This window comes from Balaenoptera borealis (genome assembly GCF_965194805.1).
Source record: "Balaenoptera borealis genome assembly, chromosome: 16".
NCBI lineage: Eukaryota > Metazoa > Chordata > Mammalia > Artiodactyla > Balaenopteridae > Balaenoptera > Balaenoptera borealis.
The window spans coordinates 73,024,130-73,043,440 of NC_138872.1; the positions used below are offsets into that span (position 1 = coordinate 73,024,130).

At 54.9% G+C, this 19,311-nt stretch overlaps 1 protein-coding gene across 3 annotated transcripts; it reads left to right on the forward strand.

The window, feature by feature from the left end:
• Positions 1-503: 503 nt before the first annotated feature.
• On the forward strand, positions 504-19,061 carry FBXL19 (F-box and leucine rich repeat protein 19). Of its 3 annotated transcripts, none has more exons than XM_082360829.1 (11): positions 504-824; positions 2,143-2,343; positions 3,737-3,880; positions 4,002-4,088; positions 4,182-4,400; positions 4,901-5,062; positions 6,206-6,717; positions 13,463-13,626; positions 13,717-13,878; positions 18,216-18,434; positions 18,543-19,058. In XM_082360829.1, exons 2-11 carry the CDS (start codon positions 2,167-2,169, stop codon positions 18,719-18,721), a joined length of 2,025 nt encoding a protein of 674 aa, XP_082216955.1. In that variant the 5' UTR covers positions 504-824; positions 2,143-2,166; the 3' UTR covers positions 18,722-19,058. The 3 variants fall into 3 exon arrangements, with proteins under 3 accessions (XP_082216955.1, XP_082216957.1, XP_082216956.1); XM_082360831.1 differs by having other exon boundaries at positions 4,901-4,933; XM_082360830.1 differs by lacking the exon at positions 2,143-2,343 and having other exon boundaries at positions 702-824; positions 18,543-19,061.
• Positions 19,062-19,311: the final 250 nt, after the last annotated feature.

Genomic DNA, 19,311 nt, shown 5'->3' on the forward strand with positions numbered 1-19,311 from the left:
CCGAAGCAGCGCGGGGCCGGGGGACCAGGGGGGCTGAGACACCCCAATTGCCCCCTCCCCCTTTTCCTGCCCCCTTCCATCCCTTCCTTCCAGCCTCCGGCTTGAGGAAGGGGATTTATTCAAATTTTATTTAAATCCCTATCTCCGGAGGGTCGCGCGCTGGGGGGAGGGGGAGAGGGCGGGGGCGCGCGCAGGCTGGGGGGGCGGGGCCGAGCAGCTTCCTTCACCCCCCTCTGCTCGCCCCGTAGCAGTCGGGCAGGGGGCCGCAGGCCAGGGGCGGGCCCAGGGGAGGGGGGCAGGTTACAGGGACCCCCCCCTCCCCGGGAACCGGCGGTGGGCGGGGCTTGAACCCCGGAAACGGTGGGGGGCCCAGGCCTGGCCCAGGACCCCTGGGCCGTGGGGGCCGGGAAGGGGCCAGTTAAAGGGCCGGGGGCGCCGGGGAGAGGCGGGGCGGGGTGGGGGGAGGGGAGCTGGGACTCGGACCCCCGGACTGAGTGGGGCCCGGGCAGAAGCTGTGCACCCTGCGCCCGAGGAGCCCCCGTTGGCCTGGGGGGGCTGAGGGACTAAGCCCCCCAGAGCAGGACCTCCCCCTGGAAGGGCCGCGCCGCAGCCCGTGGGAGGGCCTCGCCCCCGGCGCCCCCCATCTCCACTCGCCGCCGTCCCGGCCTCCGCCGGAGGGAGGGGCCGAGCGCCCTCGGGGGGCCGTGGACCCCGGCGTTCTGAGCGTTTCGCGCCCCGTGCCGCCCGGCCCCCCCGCCGCCGATGGCCGCCGACCCGCCGGGAGCTGCCGAGAAGGGAGAGATGGCTCCCGGGACACGTGTGAGGTGGGTTCATGCGGCTCCTCCTCACCCCCAGACCTGGGCAGCTCCCAGTCCCATTCATCCTCAGCCCGGCCTCTCTCTACCTTACCCGCCCCCAGCCTCACCCTCTCTTTGCTCCAAACTCATCTCCAACCCTCCTTCCTGTTACCTCTCAACCTTGGGGAACTGGCCTTCCTTCCTAGACCCTGCTTCCCCTTGCAGACCCCCATCCCCGCCTGCAGTCGCCGCCCTCCAAGGCCCCTCCCCTGGAGCGCTGGAGGGCCCCTTCCCCCCATGGATGGGTCTGGAAGTCCCTGGAAAGGGGGAAGCTGGGGTAAGACTCTGGCCATAAAGAGACCCTCCAGGCTCGCTGAGTCTGTATGGGATCTTGGAGGATCTGGTTTCCATGGGAAGGGGAGCCCAAGGGATTCTAGACAATTAGGAGTGGAAAGCAGCTTGGGAAGCTGGGGGCGGGGGGTACACATGTAGGACTGAGCCCATCTTGAGTTCTGTGGAGATGTCAGGCTGGATTCGAGAATCCCAGGGAATCTGGGAGATTGCCCAGGTTGACCTGAGAGACCCACGAGGAGGCTGTCTTAGAGCAGACGGAGCTCTGTGGGGAGCAGAGGAGTTGAGATTTTTGGCTGAGGAGGGGCTCTGAAGCAGCATCTCAGGGAGGGTTTCCGAGCACTGGGAAGTTGGGCAACAGAGTGACTCTTTAGGGACTGGGTTAGGGAAGAAGGATACCATTGAATCCGGTGAGGAAATCTAGATTTTAGGGGAAGAGAGATTGGGTCTTAGTAGCTTATGAGAGAGAGAAGAGAGGGAGTAGGAAAGGTCTGGAGCTTCCACCCAGGAATCTGTCGGTATTTGGGAGCTAAATCTGGGGCATTTTAGATTGGGGAGAGCATGGGCTGGAGCACATTTGGGTAACAGGGGAAGAGTTGGGACCTGTCTAAGGTAACTCCACAGACAAGGAGCCCCTGGCTTTCCAAGGAGCTTTGCTGTGGGGATGTCAGTGGAGAGGGCCCATGTCCCTCTCAGTGTCCTTTCGTCCTCCCTGGCCTAGGCAGGGGGGCACAATGAAGTGTCAGAGCAGGAGTGAGCTCCGGAAGCCAGTTCTCGGGGCTCCCAGAGGGCCCGGGTGAGCTGCTTCAGGGAGAGAGCGGCCTTGCCTAGACGGAGTGCTTCCCCTCACCCCCTGCAGGAGGGACACCTCCTTGTTCCTTGTCTCCCTGGGTAGGAAGCCAAGCTCTGGCTGCCTAGTAGTGGGGGAAGCTGCCAGGAGTCTCCCCGGCCAGGGCCCCAGTGGGCCCCTGACCTTGCCACCCTCCACCCACAGCCCTCGGCGTTGCTGACGCCCCCAATGTCGTCGAGCAGCCGGGGGCCGGGGGCCGGAGCGCGCCGACGCCGAACCCGCTGCCGCCGCTGCCGGGCCTGTGTGCGAACTGAGTGCGGGGACTGCCACTTCTGCCGAGACATGAAGAAGTTTGGGGGGCCCGGGCGCATGAAGCAGTCGTGCCTGCTCCGGCAGTGCACTGCCGTGAGTTCTGCCCCCGCCGTAGCGGGCACTCCTGGGGCTCCGGGCACCTTTCCCCAGCCAGCCCCAGCGCCTTTCTGGGTGACTGGTGGTGACTCCTTAGAGTGTAATGTAAAGTTGCTGTTTGTTCACTCATTCATTCACTGGCTTGTTCAAATATTCTCCAGGCCCGTTTTTGTCCTCACCTTCAAGCTGGGGCCAGTGTTAGGGTGTACAGAAGAATCCATCCCACTCTGTACCTTCACGCTTTTCCCAACTTTCAGAGGTACAGACCCATAGAAAGCTCAGGCCCTCCTGTACCCCTTCCCAGAGCTGGCCCTGTGAATAGGTCTTTGCCTTCTTTGGCCTCCTTTTCACCTGTTAGAGTGGTCTTGGATTTGAGGCCAGTCTTACCCGCTGTGTGACCTTGAGCAAATCACTTTGAACCTCAAGGTACCTTCTCTGTGAAATGTTTCCTTTGCTGAGTTGTAAAGGTTAAACAGCATGGATATGAATGTACCTGCTACAAGGCCCAGCACACAGTAGGTATCCAAGAAACGTGGGTTTCCTCCCAGCTTCCTCATCCTTTGAGCTTCCCAGGGCTCCAGAGAGTGGTCCTTCCCCAGCAGCCATGAGGAGCCAGCTGCATCCTGGGTCCCCTTCATGCCGCCACCTCCCTTTTTTCCTGTAGCCACTCTTTCCTTGTTGGTCGCTTTACCCCACAGCCCCTCCCTTTTCCTCCTTTCTCCCCCAACCCTTGCCTCACTTTCCTTCCTTCTTCCCCACCTGCTGCTTCCTTGAGCCTGCCTCACAACCTTCTTGATATGACTCAATATTACCACTGATTTTTCCAAAGTCATGTTGTCTGAAGGCCACTCTCCTTTTTCTAGGACCAGCCAGCTGCCTTTAGTGTTCCCAGGGGTCTTGCCAAAACCAGGTTTATTGTGGGGTCCAGGGCAATCCTTGCGCTGCTCACTGAGCAAACTCAGAATCACCCCAAGCTGCTGCTGTGTTCCCTCCAGCCCTCTCTGGGTATTATTGTCACGTTTGCCTATAGTCTTCTTCCTTTCCCAAAGCCAGCTACAATTTCAGGGTCACAAAGGCCCTGGATCCAGATGCAACGATCACAGCAGTAATAACTATGTATCAACTACATTTCCTGCATTATCTCATTTTTATGACAGTCTTGCAAGAAAAAAATTCCTAGCCCCATTTTACAGATGGAGGAACAGAGATGTAAGGAGGTTAAATCGGTTGCTCAAGGTCATACTGCCAAAAAGGAGCAAATTCAGGATTTGACCCAGCTTGGCCCATGGGTTCTGAACCTCATCCAGCAGCTGGCCAGGATCCCCAGAAAGAAGGGTCTTTCTCCTGCTGCTTGCTTTTGGGGTCCCTGACGCCCCCTCTCCCCCGACAGCCTGTGCTCCCACACACAGCTGTATGCCTCTTGTGTGGGGAGGCTGGGAAGGAGGACACAGTGGAGGGAGAGGAAGAGAAATTTGGTTTGAGCCTCATGGAGTGTACAATCTGCAACGAGATCGTCCACCCTGGCTGCCTGAAGGTGATGGCCCTGGGGACCCTGGAGGCTGGGGTAGGGCAGATTGTCGGGGAGCAAGGAGGTGGGCTAGGCTGCCTCTGAGTTTGCTGGCACCTGACATCCACTCCCTGCCCTCTGCCTGCAGATGGGGAAGGCTGAGGGTGTCATCAATGCAGAGATCCCCAACTGCTGGGAGTGCCCTCGCTGCACCCAGGAAGGCCGGACCAGCAAGGTAGGGGCTGGGGCTTGTCTGGGTGCTAGGCTCTGGGTAGGTGGGAGGTTGGGGATCTGTGCAGAACCTCACCCCCAGCTTCCATCTCCCCAGGATTCAGGTGAGGGACCAGGCCGCCGCAGGGCTGACAACGGCGAGGAGGGCGCCAGCCTGGGGAGTGGATGGAAGCTGACGGAGGAGCCGCCACTTCCACCACCCCCACCCAGGCGCAAGGGTCCCCTACCTGCTGGGCCCCCCCCAGAGGACGTGCCTGGGCCCCCCAAAAGAAAGGAGAGGGAGGCAGGGAATGAGCCCCCTACCCCAAGGAAAAAGGTGAGCCAGGGAGCATGCTCACTAGGTCCAGCCTAAGGGATTCTGGGAGCTGTAGTCCTGTTCCTTTTGGAGGGGAGGAGGCCCTGGGAGATAGTGCTTCATGGGTTTCCCCCAGAGATTGTAGGGAGATGTAGTTCAGGAGTTGTTGGTGGGAGGATGGCGCGTGCTCAGTATGGTGGAGAGGTACAGGTGAGAGGCAAATGGCACTGGACAGGGAAGCTTTGGGTGCTTTAGAGAAGAGGCAGAGAGCATGCTCAAATTAGCTGCTGCAGAGGAGGAAGGAGGGGCTGGAAAGGGCCTGAGGGGGAAGAAAGAGGAGATGAGAGCATGCTCAGTGAGCCAAGACACTGGTTACAAGGTGAGCATGCTCAGAGTTCTCCCTGAGATTGGGGGCTTCTGGGATTTGTAGTCTGAGAGGAGAGCATAGCTCTTAGTTTTGTGGACAGTGCGGGGCTAATGGCGTCTCTCCCTGTCCCCCTATCTCCTTCTTGCCTTGGTAGGTGAAAGGAGGCCGAGAGAGGCACCTGAAGAAGGTGGGTGGAGACGCCTGCCTCCTCCGAGGATCGGACCCAGGCGGCCCCGGCCTTCTGCCCCCCAGGGTTCTGAATCCGAGCCAGGCTTTCTCATCCTGCCACCCTGGGCTCCCTCCCGAGAACTGGGAGGTGTGCCGGGGACCTCCTCCCTCCCCTTCCCACCTTTCCGTGCCCCACCCTCCACCCTGAAGACAGAAATCTGTCCCTTCTTGCCTACGTTGTCCTGCCCCAGCCCCACTTGGCCATGATGGGCATTTGGGCCCCTGGGAAGAGTGGAGGGGGAGAGTGGGTTGGGGCCAGGCCACAAGAGCCCCGGATTTCCCAAGAACCCTTGGGGTATCGTCTGACCCATTTGCCTTGTCTTTCCAGACCTTAAAGGGGAAAGAACTGAGTTCAAATCCCTGTTCAGCCACTGACTCCCTGATTGGTCTTGGCAACTTGTCAGCTGCTCTGAGCCTCAGTTTCCTCATCAGTGAAATGGAGATGATACTACCTCCCTTACCCCATCTATGCCACCGAGCTGTTTAATGACATTAAAGTAAACGAGCTTTGTAAACTGAAAATGTACTAGATTCGAGGGAAATAAGGCCCAGAGAGGTTTAAAGACTTGTCCAAGGTCACACAGCAAAGCTAGAATTCAGATGTCACTTTGCACTGACACACTGAATGCCAGGGTCTGCCTGATTGTGTTCAAATTCTGCCTCTGCCATTTATCAGTTTGTAACCTTGGGCAAGTCCCATAATCTCTGAGCCTAAGTTTCCTCATGTCTAAAAAGAGTGGCCCAAGTTGCCCACTCCATCCCAGCACTGTGAGGATGTCATGAGTCAGGATGGGAGGCTCCACCCAGGGCCAGACAGTCATTGTTACTGTCCCATCATTGAAGAGACACTTGAAATTGTCTGGTCCAGCGTTCCATGTTGTAGATGATGAGAAAGGGGCTTCCCATTGTCAGACAGAGAATGGATAGCCCAGCCAGTACTCAAAACTAGACCTGTAACTGTTCTCCACACCTCACTGCTTTTGGAAACTTATAAGCTAGTGAGACCCATAAGACTTAATTCATTGGATCAGCGCCTTCATGTGACAGATAAGGATAGTGAAAAGTCCAGAGAGGGCCATGGCTTGACTGAGGCCTCATGTCACTCAGGAGCAGAGCCAGGGCTGGAACTCAGGACTGTCCCTCTGGCTGTTCATCCCTTGGTGACTCCTCAGGGATAGGGGGTGGGGAGGAATGTGCCAGGCCCTAGAACAGCCTTCCTCTCTCCCCGCAGAAACCAAAGCCGCCTTTGGCCTCTGCGGAGGGCCCGGCGGTGCCGTCCCCATCACCCCAGAGGGAGAAGCTAGAGCGTTTCAAGCGGATGTGCCAGCTGCTGGAGCGGGTGCCTGACACCTCCTCGTCCTCGTCAGACTCCGACTCAGACTCCGACTCGTCAGGCACATCCCTGAGTGAGGATGAGGCTCCTGGGGAGGCCCGGAATGGGCGACGGCCAGCCCGGGGCAGCTCAGGCGAGAAGGAGAACCGCGGGGGGCGGCGGGCTGTGCGCCCTGGCAGTGGGGGGCCCCTCCTCAGCTGGCCCCTGGGCCCCGCCCCCCCGCCCCGGCCCCCACAGCTGGAGCGGCACGTGGTGCGGCCCCCACCTCGAAGCCCCGAGCCCGACACGCTGCCTCTGGCTGCCGGATCCGACCACCCCCTGCCCCGAGCTGCCTGGCTTCGAGTCTTCCAGCACCTCGGGCCCCGAGAGCTATGCATTTGCATGCGAGTCTGCCGGACTTGGAGCCGCTGGTGAGTGGCCTGGTCAGGCCTGGGTTCCATTGCCCACACGCTCCTCGCTTGCTGTGTGACCTGTAACAGATCCCGGAGCCTCCCTGGGCCTTGTTCTTGTAATGATAATGCTTCTGTAGGATGTACGTACTGCGGTGTGGTACTTCCGTGTTGACTGTGTACAGGCTGCTTTTTATATATGAGCTCACTGAACCCTCACAACTTTGTGAGGTGGGTGCTGTTATCCCATTCTTCAGATGAAGCTGAGGTCAAGGTCATGTGGAGAGGAAGCAGTAGAACCAGGAATTTGAGCCCAGTCCTTCTGGCTCCAGAACCTTTCCTCTTAATAACTGTCATTTATGAGTGCTTAGTATGTGCCAAGCATAGTGCTGACTGCTCTGCCTGCATCATCTCACTTGCTTTTCTCCTCCCTCTGCTGAGGACAGTCTCATTGTTGGTCGCACTTACACATAAGAAAGCCCTTTGCCGAGTGGCCTCTGTCCTCCCAGAGGCAGCCATATTTGGGCCTCCTGATACTGCTTGGAACTTCTTTGTGGCCCGGAGCCACCACCAGCACCCTCTGCCTACCCTCCTCCCATCTCCGCACTGCTTTCTGAGTCTTGTTTCTACAGAAATGTTGGTCATCCTCCCAAACCCCTGGTCTTCCTCTTTGGTCCTGCCCCTGGCAACCCCCCCGCCTCTCCATCAAACTCCTACAACACTCCTCCATCTGTACCCTCCCTCCCCCCCACCAAAAGAGCACATAGAGGCTTTCTGCATGTTGATAAGCCTTAATTCACTTTCATGTTCCCATGAAACTGTTCAGGGCAGATACTGTATCTGTTTTAGCTTTATGTTCTCAGCACAGGACAAAGGGTAGTGTAGGTGCTCAAAAAACATTTTATTAAATGAGTAAATCCAGACTCTTTCCCAGGCCCTTACTGTGGGCCAGGCATCCTGTTGGGCACTTTGCAAACATTAGCTGATGTGTTCCTCATAATAACAGCCCTGCGAGGTGGGGGAATGAGGGACACCTGAAAGCACAGTGCAGTTAGTGGCTGACCTCAAACCTCAGTCCTTTTCCTAAGGATTTTGGGGTGCTTGTTCATACTTTCTGGTCTCCGTGGAAGCTATAGAGCTAAGAAGAGAGGAAGGTAGGCTCTGGAGGTAAATTACCCGTAGGTGAATCTTACTCTTCCTCTGATTAGCTGTATGTTATCAGGCTAGTTCCTTAACTTCTCTGTGCCTCAATTTCTTCATCTGTTAAACCAGGGGGACCAAGGCATTTACTTGCTAGTGTTTTTGTAGGTTAATATACATAAAAAATTGAGGACAGTACTTAGGGAAGAGAAACTTCTCAGTGCCTTAACAGCAAACATTATTACTCACTCAGCTACAAATATTTACTGAAAGCACAGACTTTTACATCCTCAGAACACAGATCTGTGCCCTTGAAGAGCTCCCAGTCAAACTGCAACATAGAAGCAAATAGTTACAGCAGTTGCTGGGGATCACCACCCTTGCCCCAAGTAATAATTGAGGAAATGTTTGCTGAGGCCTCTTCATCAGGGCCAGCCCTGTGTTTGGCACTGGGATCCAGAGCTTGAAGAGAACCCGATTTCTGCCTCAAGGGGAGACTTGTGACTGGAGGTGGACGAAGCACAGAAGCTGGACTGGACGGTAGTTTCCAGCTTGGGCCCTGGAGTCTGGCACCCATGGGTTTCATCAGCTGTGATCCCTGCACTTCCTGGATGAAACGGCCATGGGTGGATAGCTATACCTATCAAGGCCTCCCTTTTCCTGTCTGTAGTCTGGGTTCATATCAATACCTTGTAGGGCTAAAATGAGGTGGTTCTTGCAAAACACTTAGCACAGTACCTGAAGGGTGCTAAACACTCAATAAAGTAGTGGCTTTTGATGAGAAGGATGAGGGGAAGGTGGAGCAAGGGCCTGCGGGGGGCACCGTGGGACCAGTCAGGAGGCTCTTCTGAGGCCTCTTCATCAGGGCCAGCCTAGGCACAGAAGCAGGGGCAGTGAGGATGGAGAGGAGGGACTGGAGTTGGGAACTTTTTAAGAAGCAGAATGGCTTGGATTTGGTGACTGAATGGCTGTGGGGGCAGCAGGGTGACTCTCAACTGAGTTTCTGGTCCATGAGCCTGGGTGGGCAGCAATGCCATGGCCCAGGCTTGGGAATACTGAGGAGGGGCAGGTTCCGGGGTAAAGCCAAGAGCTCAGATTTGCCATGTTTGGTCTGAAAGGCCTTTGGGCCAGTGAGGAACAAACAGGAGAGAGAGCAGCTGGATGTACAGGTCTGATGCTTAAAAGAAAGATCCAAGTTCGGGAGTTTTTAACCTATAGGTAGCGACTTCAAGGAAGAGGGCAGAAATCAGAATGTCAGCATTTGTGAGTTAGAGAAAGAACAGGCAGAGAGAGATCGAGGGCACGAGTGTGTCCTGAAGGAGAGAGGTTGAGGAAGGAGTGAGTGATGAACAGGGTCGGGTGTTGACGAGAGGTCATGAGAGGCCAAGGACCAGAAGTGGCAGTTGGATTTCGCTACAAGGAGGCGTTGATATCTTTGGCTGTGCTACATGGGGGTGAGGGCACTGGAGCCAGGTCGCCTGGAGTTGAGGTTGGACTTGATCTCTTTGTTCTCTGCTGTGTCCCTCGTTTCTAAGATATGTGGCATACAGTAGGTACTGAAAAAACACTTGTCGAGTGAGTGAATGAATGAAAGTGAGGAAATCAGGATAGAGTGTGGAAAGAGGTAGGGTGGAGTGGGATAGAAATTTGTAGGTGGGAGAGCAGGAGGTTGCAGGCTTTCCTGTCTGGTGCCTTCCATCTTCTCTTGGAAACAGGCGGCAGAGTGATCTGCCCAGGCGAGCGGAGGGAGGGCGGGTGGACAAGGCCTGGGGGAGCTGCTGAGTCGCAGGGGAGAGGGTTGGGACTTCGGAGGAAATGAGCAAGGAAGGAACTAGACCCCAGGTTCAAGGCAGTTGGGGTTAGGAGTAAAGACTTAGAGGGGGACAGATTGGAGGACAGCGGTGGCAGCAGGGAGCCCAGAGAGCTGAGAAGGAAGAACTGTCTTCGGTTGGAGCCAGGAGGCCGTGCATTCCTTACAGGTGGTAGTTTGGGCTGGTCTGGCTCTGTGGCCCCAGAGGGCCTCTGCAGGAGGGAGGTTTTGCACCCGAATTTGGGGGTTTGGAGGTGGACTTAGTAGGGTGCTGACTTGGTCAGGGGTGTTGAGTCGAGGGGAAAGGGAATGGGGTGAGGCATTTGGACATCAAGCTCTACCTCCCCTGGCTTGATGTATGCTTTGGCCTCAGACTTCTTCTGACCTCTTGCCTAAGTGTCATTCTCTAATCTAGAAAGAACTTGGCTATGGCTCCCTGTCACGTTCACAATGAACTTCCACGGTCCTGTTGGACATTTGGACACGAACAGCGACTGCACTAAACACTTCTTTTTAGAGAAGCCCTTTCAGAAGGGTCCTGCACTATCTCCCTTCTTCTTTTTTTTAACATCTTTCATTTAATATTTTTCAATCATTGTTTAAAAAAAATGGAAGTGTAGTTAATTTCCTCTCCCTTCATTTTTGCAGCAAACCTTTGAAATAAGTGCTGCCTTTACCCCATTTTATGGTATGGAAAACGGAGGCCCAGAGAGAGCAAGTGACTTGCCTAAGGTCACTCAAAGCACAGAGGTGGCAGAGCTGGGACTTAGATCCCCACAGCTCACACTCCTCACCTCTGAGCTCTGTGGCCACAGCCGTCCAGCCTGGCATTCCAGCCCTCCTTGCCACGGCACCCCTACCCTGGGCCTCCTCTAGCCTCACCCCCGCCTCTTCTCCACTTCAGAGTTCAGGCTCTCGATCCAGACTAGCCTGGTTTATGACCTGGCTCTGCTACCACTAATAGCTGTGGGACGTTGAATAAGTCTCTTAACCTCCCTGGGCCTCATTTTCCTTACCTCTAAAAAGGAGACTAGTATTTACCTCCTAGGGCTGTTGTGAGGTTAAATGCTTAGTGCACAGAATGCAGTAAACCCTCAGTGAACACTAGATGTTCGTGCTAGAGTCACTGTCATCGTCATCCTCATCGTTCAGGGGAGCTGATGAATTGCCCTTTGTTCTGCTGCCTCGGGTTCTCAGAGCTCTCCGTTTTCTCTCTGTGCACTGGGCCTGGATACTGGTTCTTCCTCATCTGGAACTCACATCATCTTCCTCCCCTCACCGGAATAACTACTGCCTTCCTTTTCTTTTTCTTTTTTTTTGCCACACTGCGCGGCAGGCAGGATCTTAGTTCCCCGACCAGGGATCGAACCCGTGCCCCCTGCAGTGGAAGCTCAGAGTCGTAACCACTGGACCGCCAGGGAAGTCCTAACTACTGCCTTCCTTAAAGTCTCAGATCAGTCATTGTCTCCCTGGGAAGCTCCCCCTCCCAGTTTCTCATTGACTCTTATCATGTCCCTTGTTGCCTCAGTTACTGTGGACTTAGCTGTCACCCCCCTGTTTTCTCACTGTTCCATGCCTGGACACTTAGTATTAGTAGGGCCCTCAGTGACTGTTGGCTGCCACTCTGAGCTTTAAACCCAGTGTTCTGGTCATCTAAGGGCAAAGGGACAAATTAGCTACAGCCAGGAAAAGTCAGGAGAGACTTCCTGGAAGAGGAAGCACTGGAGCTGAGCCCTGAGTGATCTGGGGTGGTTGGCATTTCTGTCAGTCACACATGTGCCAAAATGTGTTGGCACCAAACAGCATGTGTCTATAGGCGGGCAGGTGGTTTGGCCTGGCTCTTGTGGAGTACGATATAGAAACAGTTGGTGGTCTGTGTGTGCCTCCAGGGGGAAGGGCTCCCTTCTAGCCGTGGAAGATACAGGAGGGCTTCAAGGTGGTGGCGGCAGTTGAGCTGGAACTCAAGACTGGGTCGGAGTGAGCAGAGAGAGATTTTGGATGGCGTAAGATGGAGAAAAGGGGCAGGACCTAGGGGCAGAAGCTGGGTTGAAGGTGGGTTATTTTGGGTTTTGTTTTTTTCCTTTTCCTTTTTAGAATTGGAGAGATTTGCAAATGTTTATTGGTTGAGTGGACGGAACCGGGAGAGGGAGAGGCTAGAATGCCGGAAGAGGGGGGAAATGGTAGGAGGTGGCAGGTGGGACAGAGGGGTGGAGTTGTTCAGATTGAAGCCTTAGTATCTGTGCTTGTAGCTTTCCCTAAAATGTCACCCGGGGCTCCGGAGTGTGCCTGGCAGTTGTAAGTGGCACAAAAACATGGCTTAATCCTTCCATTATTGATAGTTTTGAAAAGGAAATCTCTCCATTGGGTGCTATTATATCTTTAACACCTTTCTAATACTTATCTCCCTGTTTAATAAAAATAGTCTTTAGATGGTAGCCAAAAGCCACAGCAACACCTAGCTAGAATTTAGTAACCCTGGCCTGTTTTTATGGTGTTTATTTCTAAGGTTAACATATTTATGTGAAACAATACTGGTTTTAAGTTCAAAGAGGGGAATCAATTTAAACATAAATTCATGTTCTGCAGATGAGTGGATAGCGAATGACTAGAGTTTGGGCATCACTGCCCCAGCACAGGGCTTCTTGAAGGGAAAGCCTCCAGAATGGGGGCTGGGAGGGAGGTAAGAGACAGCTTCCTGCATCCCTCCTCACCCCTGTTGCTTCTGACACAGTTCATCTAGCCCAGTGGTAATTTCCTGACATGGCTTTGAACTACTGTACTAGAAGAAACTTTTCAGACTGAGTCTTGAGGAACTTCAGTGTACTACAAAGTATTAGTAGATGACCTTGGGAGAGATGGGGAAGGGTTCCCTGGTAAAATAAGTTTGGGAAGCCCTTCTCCAGGTCTCTGCATGTTGGACTAGTCAAGGCTCTCAGAAATGCTGGGATCAGGATCAAACAAACCTGTTTCACTTTGTTAAGCCTTCATTCGTCTTTGTGGTTTCAATACCTGGGACCTCCTAGGCCTTCCATAAACACTGACTGAGTGAATAAATGGGAAGCCATAAATGAGGTGTGTTGTAGGGGGTGCTCTGTGGGAGCTTTGAGTGGTTCACACTGGCTTGGCATCACCCATTCATGCAACAGATGTGCAACAGGTAATGTACTATGCACCTGGGCCGGTGCTGGGCACTGGGGCTGCTGAGGGGAAGAAGCCAGGGCTGCCCTTGTGGAGCCTCCATTCTAGCTGAAGGGATACAGTAATCAAAGAGAGAGACTAGGGCTGTAAGTCAAGCCTTGGGCAGCTGGTCCTCAGGATGGGCAGATGCGGATCAAGGGCAGAAATTACTAGAGGATGAGAAGTGCCCACAGCCACCATAAGAAGCCCAAGGTAGGGGATGGGGAGCTGCTGGAAGATCTCTTTGGGGCTCCATCAAATACAGTGTGTAGGGGTGGGTGCGTGTGTCTTTGGCAGAACGGCAGAACGCTTTAGCAGCTGTAAGGCCCGCTAACTATAGTAACCCCATTTGAGCTTAGAACAACCTTGTGGGCAGGCTGAGTCTGGACTGTCATCTCTACAAGGCCTCTGAGGCTCAGAGAGAGGAATGGACTTGCCCAAGGTCTCACATCCAGTTAGTGATGGAATTGACCCCTGAACCCAATGCTCTTGGCCTGGGTTCTGGGGCTTCCTGCCCTCCCCGCTATCTTATATGGACCAGGAGAGAGCTGGGGTGAACCTGTTAGCATGGGGGTGGGGAATTGTGGGCTCCCTGAGAGCTGAGGACTGAGGTCTCTGTCTCCCCCTTGTGGCCGACAGGTGCTACGACAAGCGTCTGTGGCCTCGAATGGACCTGAGCCGGCGGAAGTCACTGACCCCGCCCATGCTTAGTGGTGTGGTTCGTCGCCAGCCTCGAGCTCTGGACCTCAGCTGGACAGGTGTCTCCAAGAAGCAGCTCATGTGGCTTCTGAACCGACTGCAAGGTAGTGCCGGGTGGTGAGGCGGGACTGGGGGAGGAGGGGGACAGACCTGGGACGGAGTCCTCCTAGCACCAGTTTCCCGACGCCCCCCAGGCCTGCAGGAGCTGGTGCTCTCTGGCTGCTCCTGGCTCTCCGTCTCTGCCCTGGGTTCAGCCCCACTGCCGGCCCTGCGGCTCCTGGACCTCCGCTGGATCGAGGATGTTAAAGACTCCCAGCTCCGAGAGCTGCTGCTGCCTCCGCCAGACACCAAACCAGGTGCAGCCTCTGTTGGCTCCTTTGTAGAAGGGGTCGGACAAGGTGGGGGTATGAGGCCTCCAAGGTCTCTTCTGACTCCTGCTGGGTATTAAAGGATTTGAAGAAAGGACAGGACACATGAGTTTGAGTAGACAGGCCCTGCTTGGCCATTGTTCATTCGTTCACTCTCCTGCTGTGTGCTGGGCCCTGTGATCAGAGCTGAGGGAACAGGAGGAGGAGGATGTAGCCCCTGCCTTCTAGGGGGAAGATGATTATGGGGTGAAACACAATATAGGACAGGAGGATGACACAGAATTCTGCGAGAAGCCAGGGGATTGTGAGTGAAGTCTCTGGGTGTGGCGGGCACTACTGGAGAGCCGTCGCCAGAGGGAGCAGCGGTGACCGCTGTGGAAGAATGCAGGCCCAGTGTGGCTGGTCAGTTCCATTTGTCAAGAGGAGCCAGAAATAAGGATTTTCTGTGAAATATCCTGGTTTTTAAATGATGGCAGTTAATTCAGATTCTTTTAAAATTCATGTGTGGACCCAGCAAAAATATGACTGAGCAACAGATTTGGCCCCTTGATCCTCTTGTTCTACAGTAAAAGGATAAGGATTTTCCTGAGGGAACAGAGCAGAAAGAGGGAGCCAGTTGACTTGGGAGGTTGTGTGGAGGTGGTAGTTTCATTTCCCAAGTCAGACCAGCCACCTCTTCCCCTGGTCAGGCCCAGGTCCCCCGCCAGGTAAAGTCAGCTTTATGGCACACATAGTTCTGGGTCCGGCCCTGTGTAGGGCCCTGGAGACCTCAAACTGAGTCAGACCCACTCCCCACCCGGGTGGAACCCCAGTCATGCGAAGAGACTCAGAAGTAGAAGGTTATGGCGTGACATGGTGAGAGCTGTGGTCAGGGGGGCGGGTGGTGGGCAGGAGGGCGGTGAGAGAAGCCCTCCTCGAGGGAGTGCTATTTGAACTGAGTCCTGAAAGGGACAGCGTTTTCCCAGGGAGTGTGAGGCAGGAATAAACAGTTTTATGAGATGTGAGAACCATATTGGCAAAGGGGGATGCTGGGAACTGAGGCTGGTCAGGTGAGCACAGGCCTGGTCACTTTGGGGGTCATACGGAGGTGTGAGGTGGGGATGCTGAGGCCTGGGGCTCTTTGTCTAGCTCTAGCCGGGAGATGGGATACTCACGGCATCTTCTCTGGCCCCCACCAGTCTGTTCTCCATAATGAAGCTGGGGGACTATCCAGAAGGTCAGATCTGTCCATGTCACCCCATGCTCTACACTCGTTCTCGTTGCTCCCTGGTGGTCTCTGGATGAAGATCAGTATTTTACCACAGTCGATAAAGGCTGGTCTGGCTCCCACTGACCTATGGTGTCCTTACACTTCAGCCACCTCAGCCTCCTTGCCAAGTTTCCTCCAGCCCCAGGGCCTTTGCCCACTCCTCTTTGCTTAGAATGCTCTGTCCTCCTTCACCTGATGAACACCTAATCATCTTTCAGGCCTCAGCGTAAATGTCACTTCCTCCTAGAAGCCCTCCATGATCTTATCCCCCATTGAGATTACAGTCCCTCTTCTAGAGAACAGTCCCCTCCCAGCATATCACTGTACAGTTGTGAAATGATTTGATTAATATCTGTTTCCTCCCACAAGATTCTTAAGCTCTGTGAGGGTGAGGACTGTCCGCTCACCCCAGCACCTTGCTTTCACAGCTCTCTTTCATGGCTCCCTTCTTCCCACCCCATAGCCCTCCACAGCAGTCTTGGAAGGGGAGTAGAGGAAGAAATAGGATTCTTCCCATTTTCTGGATGAGGCCCCAGAGGCCCAGAGGGGTTGAGAGCCAGACCTGAGCACCCACCCACTGCCCACTCTTACTGGAGTTGGACTGAGCATTGGGAACAGTGAGTTCCATGAGGTGAGAAAGTGCCGGTTGTCTGGCAGACTGACTCCATCTCCTCCTGCTTCAATTCACTTCAGTCTAAGCCCCTTTCTCAGGAGCTTGCAAAGGTGAGCTGTCCAGGCCTCCAAGGCCTAAATTCTCATTGGGACTTTACACCCACCTTTATCATCTTGGCTCCCTGGCTTCATGCAGCATTCCTGGAGCAAAACTGAAAGTTTTCCTACTTCCTTGCTTTTGCCCCTGCTGTTCTCTGCCTAGCTACGCTTCTCTCCATGTTCCCTCTCCACATGTTCAAATGCTCGAAGGCCCACCTCAGTGAAAACCTCCCTGATGCCCACTTCTCCCGCCCCGGCCACGTGACCTCTCTTTCCTCTGCTTCCCTCTATTGGCTCTTAGCTGTGGCCCGAGGTTGAGGGCATCTGCAGATATATCCCCTTTCCAGGCTCTCAGCTCCTCAAAGAAAAAAAAAGAGGTAGAATTCAGAGCTTGCCAAGTCAGGTGCCCACAGACTTGGTGGCCTGGCAGGTTACAGTGGTGGTGGGCTTGGTGCAGGATGTTAGGGAGTACACCATGCAGCTTTCATCATCAGGTGAAAGGGGTAGCCCGGTGATGACAGAGCTGACAATTTTTCAAGGAAAAGCTCCATATCAAAAATTTCTTTATAAAAATGTCCTTTTGGGAATTCCATGGCAAACCAGTGGTTAGGACTCCAAGCTTTCACTGCTGAGGGCCCAGGTTCAATCCTTGGTCGGGGAACTAAGATCCTGCAAGCCGCGTGGAGTGGCAAAAAAAAAGAAAAAAAAAAAAGTCCTTTTATGTAGCATCAGTCACTAAGAAAATTTTTAGCACTATGCAGACACCATAGAACACTTGTGTAGGCTAGCTTCCTGACTTTGTGACATCTGATCTAGTTTATTTAGGGGCTAGGCTGGTGTCTGGGAAGCAGATAGCGCTGTGGGAAGAGTTTGGACTTAAGAGTCACAAGGCCTGGTGTCCTGGCTCTGTTAATTCAGATCTTGGATAGATTGTTTAGTGATTTGAAGCCTCCGTTTTCTCATCTGTAAACAGGAATGATGATCAGAGAACTTGTCTCTCAAGGCTGTGGTTCTTAAAGTGTGGTCTCTGGACCAGCAGCTCAACATCGCTGGAGAACTTGGTTTTTTTTGTTTGGTTGGTTTTTTTTGGCCACACCAGGCGGCATGCGGGAATCTTAGTTCCCCGAATCAGGGATCGAACCCTGCAGTGGAAGCGCACAGTTGTAAACACTGGACTGCCAGGGAATTCCCTGGAGAACATATTAGGAAAATAAACTCTGAAGCCCCACCTTAGACTCCCTAAACTCTGGGGGCGGGGCCCGCTGCCAGGGAGATGCAGAAGCCTCTCCAGTTGGAGAGCCGCTGGCCTAGGGGCAGGCAACCACTTAGCTGGTGCCTGGCCCACGGTGCGTGCTCAAGCAATGGCTGCTGGTGTACCAAGGGAATTAAGTTACAAAAACCAAAAACGGAAATGCAGAATTGTGGTAGATACAATAAATGGAAAGCTTTGGGTGCAGAGATAAGGGGTGGGTGCTCTTCTACCCCGGAGAGAGAGGAAGAGGAGACCTCTGAGCTCGGACCAGAAAGCCAGGGACCCTGGCCAGGCAGGGGATTGAGCGCAGGTGGCCCCAGGCACAATCTCTTGAGGTAGGGTCCCCTGTGGAGTTTGGCCCAAGTATTTGGCGGGGAGAGAGAAGAGTTTGGAGCTGAGACAGGTGAGACCTTGTAGGAACTGGAATGTTCTACCAAGGAGATTGGACTTCTCTGAGGTGCCCTTGGAAAGTTTTTAGCAGAGGAGGGATGTGGTCCCATTTGCATTTGAGAATGGCTCTCTTTGGATGAGTGAGTGAAGAGGCTGGGGCAGGAGTTCAGGCAGGAGTGGTGTCGCCCCAGTGGTGAAGGGATCCAGATGGGGACTCCACTGATCATGGAAGGAGAGAGATGTGCCAGAGGAGCCTGCTGGGATGGCAGTTCCGTCGGGGATGTCATTTGTTGGATGAGTGACTACATATTGAGCACCTATGCCCCAATTCCTGGGCACAGAGCAAGAACAAGACAGAAATTCTTGCCTTCATGGAAGTGACATTCTAGTGGGACGAGAGGAAAAATATATAATATGTCAGATGGTGAGAAAAAGAGGGAAAAGTGCAGGGAAGGGGTTTGAGTATGTGGAATGTTATAGTTTCAGGTGGAGTAATCATGGAAGGCCTCCTTGAGGAGGCAGTGTGAGCACTGGACAGATGAAATGATGTCGAGTTGTGTGTGTTTGGGGGAGAAGAGCAAGCCATGAGCCATGTAGAGAATGCAAGTTGAGGTTCCCTTATAGTGGGAACAGGTTTAGGGGGTGGTGAGGGATGAGTGTGGAGACACAGCTGGTGCAGGGATGGCAGCAGCCAGGAGACTGACCTCTTCTCTGCCTGCCCAGGGCAAACGGAGAGCCGTGGGCGGCTGCAGGGGGTAGCTGAGCTGCGCCTGGCCGGCCTGGAGCTGACGGATGCCTCCTTGCGGCTTCTGCTGCGCCACGCACCCCAGCTGAGCGCCCTGGACCTGAGCCACTGCGCCCACGTTGGGGATCCCAGCGTCCACCTCCTCACGGCCCCCACCTCCCCGCTCCGAGAGACCCTGGTGCACCTCAACCTCGCCGGTAAGTGTGGTCCCTTGTCTGTCCATCCTGCTAACCTCTTGGTCCCTGTGGTCCGTGCCTACCCGCTACTCACCTTCCTGGTCTCAGCTGCCATTGCCCCATCCCCAGGTTGCCACCGCCTCACGGACCACTGCCTCCCGCTGTTCCGCCGCTGCCCGCGCCTGCGCCGCCTAGACCTGCGCTCCTGCCGCCAGCTCTCCCCTGAAGCTTGTGCCCGGCTGGCAGCCGCCGGGCCCCCTGGCCCCTTCCGCTGCCCAGAGGAGAAGCTACTTCTCAAGGACAGCTAGTTGGGTGCCCCCCACCCTCCCCCAGGACTCATCAGGAGCCTGGACCTCAGGCCTTCATTTCACCCCTGCCAGGAGGCCAGGTTCCCCACCTCATGACTAGGGGTTCCTGCCCAGGGACTTGAGCCAGCCTCCCCCCTCTCTACCCCCTGCACTGATATCTCTGGGGGTCTCTCCTTCCCATCCCCTCCCCCTTCCACCTGCTTCATTGTCCATCCCCTGGGGGGAGTGGGTCAGAGGTACTGGGGGGTGCTGAGCCAAAGGGATGGTGGGAGGGGGGCTGAGGTGCAAGTCTGAGGGAGGGAGAATGGGGAAAGGGTATCTGCACACATGATACTGGGAGCCAGGGGGCTGGGGGAGGTGGAGGATGGGCGGGGGGGGTGGTGGGGGGCGGGCAGAAAGCAGACCACCAAGGGTTCAGGGAACAAAGACCAGATACTTGGAGTTGGGGGGTGGGGGTGGGGGCCAAAAAGGGAAACCAGAGGAGCAATTGGGGATCTGGGCGTCGGAGCCAGGGGAAAGGCAGGGCTGAGTGAGGGGTAGGGGCAGGAGCACCCCCTCGGGGTCACCCCTCTCCTTCCTCCCTCCCCAGA